General features: G+C 52.1%; 1 protein-coding gene across 1 annotated transcript in view; it reads right to left on the bottom strand.

Moving 5' to 3' along the window:
- Positions 1 to 2,081: 2,081 nt before the first annotated feature.
- The window catches only part of B3GAT1 (beta-1,3-glucuronyltransferase 1), a 30,312-nt gene continuing 28,724 nt past the window's right edge, over positions 2,082 to 3,669 (bottom strand). Inside the window, exon 5 of the mRNA XM_015418894.1 lies at positions 2,082 to 2,168. Coding sequence (XP_015274380.1) covers positions 2,082 to 2,168 — 87 coding nt within the window. The remainder of the gene's footprint in view (positions 2,169 to 3,669) is intronic.

Here is a 3,669-nt window from a genome sequence, read left to right as displayed (position 1 = left end):
GAAAGCCTTCAAACCTTGCTGAGGGAGGCACGCATTGGAAACCCCCGCTCTCTGAAGCAACACATGCAGCTTGGGAAAGGCCTGTCTCGGAAGGGTCAAAGCTATGGTTTAAACAGAGGGTAGGAGTAAGAAACACCTTTGTGTGAGTGCTAAAAACATTTCAAACTGCACAACCTCCTTCCTCGTCTCCCTGGAGCTGATGAAAGAGGTACCGACTGCAGGAAAGCGACAGAGGTGGTTATTCGCTAACTTGGCAACTGCCGGTCTTTTTCTCTCCCCCCTCCCTCTCCAGGCCGCCCCATCACCTCTCCCCCCTTTTTTGCGGCGAAATAAATATAATTTAAGAGCAACGGTGCCACTGCTGAACACGGCTTCTCCTCTGCAGCTGGAGAGCTGCTCTTGCTAGTCATGCCCAAGTGATTTGTGTCCCTTGAGAGAGAGGGAAGGATGTTGTCAGGGTCCAAAATGGGAACCATTGTCCTTATCAATGTCCCGCGGAAGCCCCTTGGTCGGAATCTTGGCTTCCAAAGGGGGCTTTCCAGGCATGCTTCCTTCCACGTGCACCCCGTGCACTTTCCACTCGCTGCATCCCGTGAGGCTCCTCACCTCGAACCAAAAGTGACGCCAGCTCCGGGGCTTCTGTGCTTTTGTTTTGTTTTGTTTTGTATGTCACTGGTTTGTCGTCTCCAGCGGGTCAGTTACGGTGTTTTCCAGCTTTGTTCAGAGTGTGCGAGGAAGTTCAGGAGAGTCTGAGGAGTCTGGATTGGTTGGATCAGTCCCCCCCTCGGTCGCTCTGGATGTCTTCAAAGTATCTGGACCAGTCCTGGAGACCACGCGGCTGGCTCGAGACTCCGCAAAAGGGAATATGCTGCAAATTAAAACAGCAACTTAGTCGTCCTGCATTTGCTGGGTTTACGGCAGGATGCTGCTGTTTGGGTTCTAACTAGGGTTGCCAACTCTGGGTTGGGAAATTCCTGGAGATTTGGGGTTGGAGCCTGGGGAGGGCGGGGTTTGGGATGGGGAAGGACTTCACTAGGGTAAATGCCATGGTATTATAGCAGCCATTTTCTCCAGGAGAACAGATCTCTAGTCTGGGGGTCAGTTGTAATTCTAGGAAGGGGATGGCCAAGCTTGTTCAGCGTAAGAGCCACATAGAATAAATGTGAGATGTCTGAGAGCCGCAAAACATGACCAACTATGCACATTTGCTTTTTTTATTAACATGAGGCTGCCAAAAATAAAAACAAAAGGGGTAAAAACAGATATTGGTAATGATATTTATTTGTTTGCGAATGGTATTTATTCGTATAAGAGAGAGAAAAAGAGAGAGGTGGAAGGAAAGAAAGAAAGAAAAAGGTGGAAAGAAAGAGAGAGAGAGAAACAAAGCAAATAGACGGGAAGGAGAAAAAGCATGCCTCCCCTTCACTTCCCCAGCTTTTCCTGCCAGGAGCCGCACAATATGTGTGAAAGAGCCACATGTGGCTCCTGAACCACAGTTTGGCCACCCCTGTTCTAGGAGAACTCCAGGCCCAACCTGGAGGTTGGCAGACCTAGTTCCAACCCAAGATTCCACTGTGCTCCCTCTTTAAAGGGCCACGTATGTCGATGCAGGGTCTTTTTCTTGTAATGCGCAGGGGAGAAACATAACTGGTTTTGTAACAGCTCCAACCGTGGCTGGATTTGGAGTGAGAACCTTCTTTCTCCGAGTGCATGAGGGACCTTTAGATCCCAAATAGCTTTTATATATGTGAGAAAAGCATTTTAGCTGGACCTATCTGCGGGTACTTGGGTGGCAAGAATCACAGCTCCATTTCAAAATACGACACTCGGCACTGCTGCGACAAGTTATTTTCAGCTGGACACAAGTGTTTTTCTTTCTTTAAAAAAGGCACCTTTCAAAAATAAAGTGCTCTGATTCTGAGACCAAGGAATCGGGAAGTATAAAATAATCAAAACCACCCGAAGGGAGGAGCCTGGGCGTCCGCTTTGTCTTTTGCATGCGGCAAGTTTGCTTTTTCTCTCCACTCTTAAGAAGACCTGGCTGAGTCATACCTGCTAACCTCTCTCTTCGCTGCTCGATGTCATATTTCCACATTGGGATCTGTGAAGCCTTTCTTCCCCTCATTCACCAGTACCGGTTTCTCCGTCCTCGTGTGCCAGACGAGAATCTGAATGAGGGATGCGGGGGCCGGGGGGGGGGAGAGAAGAGAAGTCTGTGCATAATCTTCTATTATTAAACCAATAGCAAGACTAACCACATTCCCTGGAGCCTAATGACCCATCTCCGAGTCTCAAAGCAGGCTAGCAAAAGACCTCATAGGTGGTTCTCCCAGCCCCCCAGCCAATGAGACAGGGAAATGGAGCACGGTCAGAAATGACCCATTTTATGGCACTGTGTCTCGGGGCATTAACCCAAACCTTCAGCACACTCTTGCCCACTGACCTGTTCTCTCATCTCCTCAGCGTTCTCACATCCCTTCCTTGGCTTGTCTATCCTTCCACTGCCCTTGGCGACAGTAACGGGGGACACAGCTGTGAAAAGGCACGCTGCTAAACAAACACAGGCCCCGGTCACACGGAAGGTTTGGGGCCGGGAGAGGGAGGGATCGGGGGTGCAGCAAATGGGCGCGATCTCACCGCAACATCTGGGAAGCGGCGCGCACCCGTCACTGATCCGGCCCTTCAGGCCGAAAACCCGCTGCAAAAAAGAACCACCGTAGAGGTGGACTTACCAGAAAGGCCGCGTCAAGCGGATCGCCGGCGCGTCCTTCTGCCGGCGCATCCGAGGCTCCTGGCCGAACTGAGCATGCTCACACATGCGCAGTTTGGCAGCCTCCCTCTGTTTCGTGGCTTTCTCCCCGGTCTCCCCGGCATCTGATTGTGCCGGGGAGCAAGTGCGCGGCGGCTCACGGGATCTGTGTGATCCCGCCAATGCATGCCCGCGCATTCCCCCCCCCCCGTGTGGCAGGGACCACAGACTGCCTTTGGAAGCGTGGTCTGCGGCACAGTCTCAGGGCACCTCAATGACTCTTTCCTTGTAGGGCTGCCAACAGGGTTAGGAAATCCCTGGAGATTCGGTAGCAAAGTTTGGAGGACTTAAGATGTGGGAAGGGGAGGGGCCTCGGCAGGGTGCAATATCATAGCGTCCACGTTCCAAAGCAGCCACTTTCTCCAGGGAACCTGATCTCTCATCCAGAGATTGGTTGTCATTCTGGGAGATCTCCAGGCCCCACCTGGAGGCGGGCAACCCTAGCGCCAAGTGAGAGGACATGTAGCCCACTCACTATGCATGGAGGCCTGCCGGGTGCTTGACAATCTCCCCTCCACTATTGCAGTGCAAAACAGGCAGCCAAAGCAGTGGAAAGTCCTTCAGGGCCAGAAGAAAAAGAAGAGGAGGAGGAGATTGGATTTATACCCCGCCCTTCACTACCCGAGGGAGCCTCAGAGCAGCTTACAGTCTCCTTGCCCTCCCCCTCCCCATGACAGACACCCTGTGAGGTAAGTGGGCCTGAGAGAACTCTTTCTAGAACTGCCCGTGAGAGAACAGCTCTGTGAGAACTTGTGATTGACCCAAGGTCACACCAGCAGCTGCACGTGGAGGAGTGGGTAATCAAACCCGATTCGCCTATTAGAGTCTGCTCTCCTAACCACTACACCAAACTGGCTGCC

The sequence above is a fragment of the Gekko japonicus genome, unplaced genomic scaffold (assembly GCF_001447785.1).
Source record: "Gekko japonicus isolate JY-2015 unplaced genomic scaffold, Gekko_japonicus_V1.1 scaffold2061, whole genome shotgun sequence".
NCBI lineage: Eukaryota > Metazoa > Chordata > Lepidosauria > Squamata > Gekkonidae > Gekko > Gekko japonicus.
Note: the sequence above shows the minus strand (reverse complement) of the source record. Positions and strands in the feature narration are given on the sequence as shown.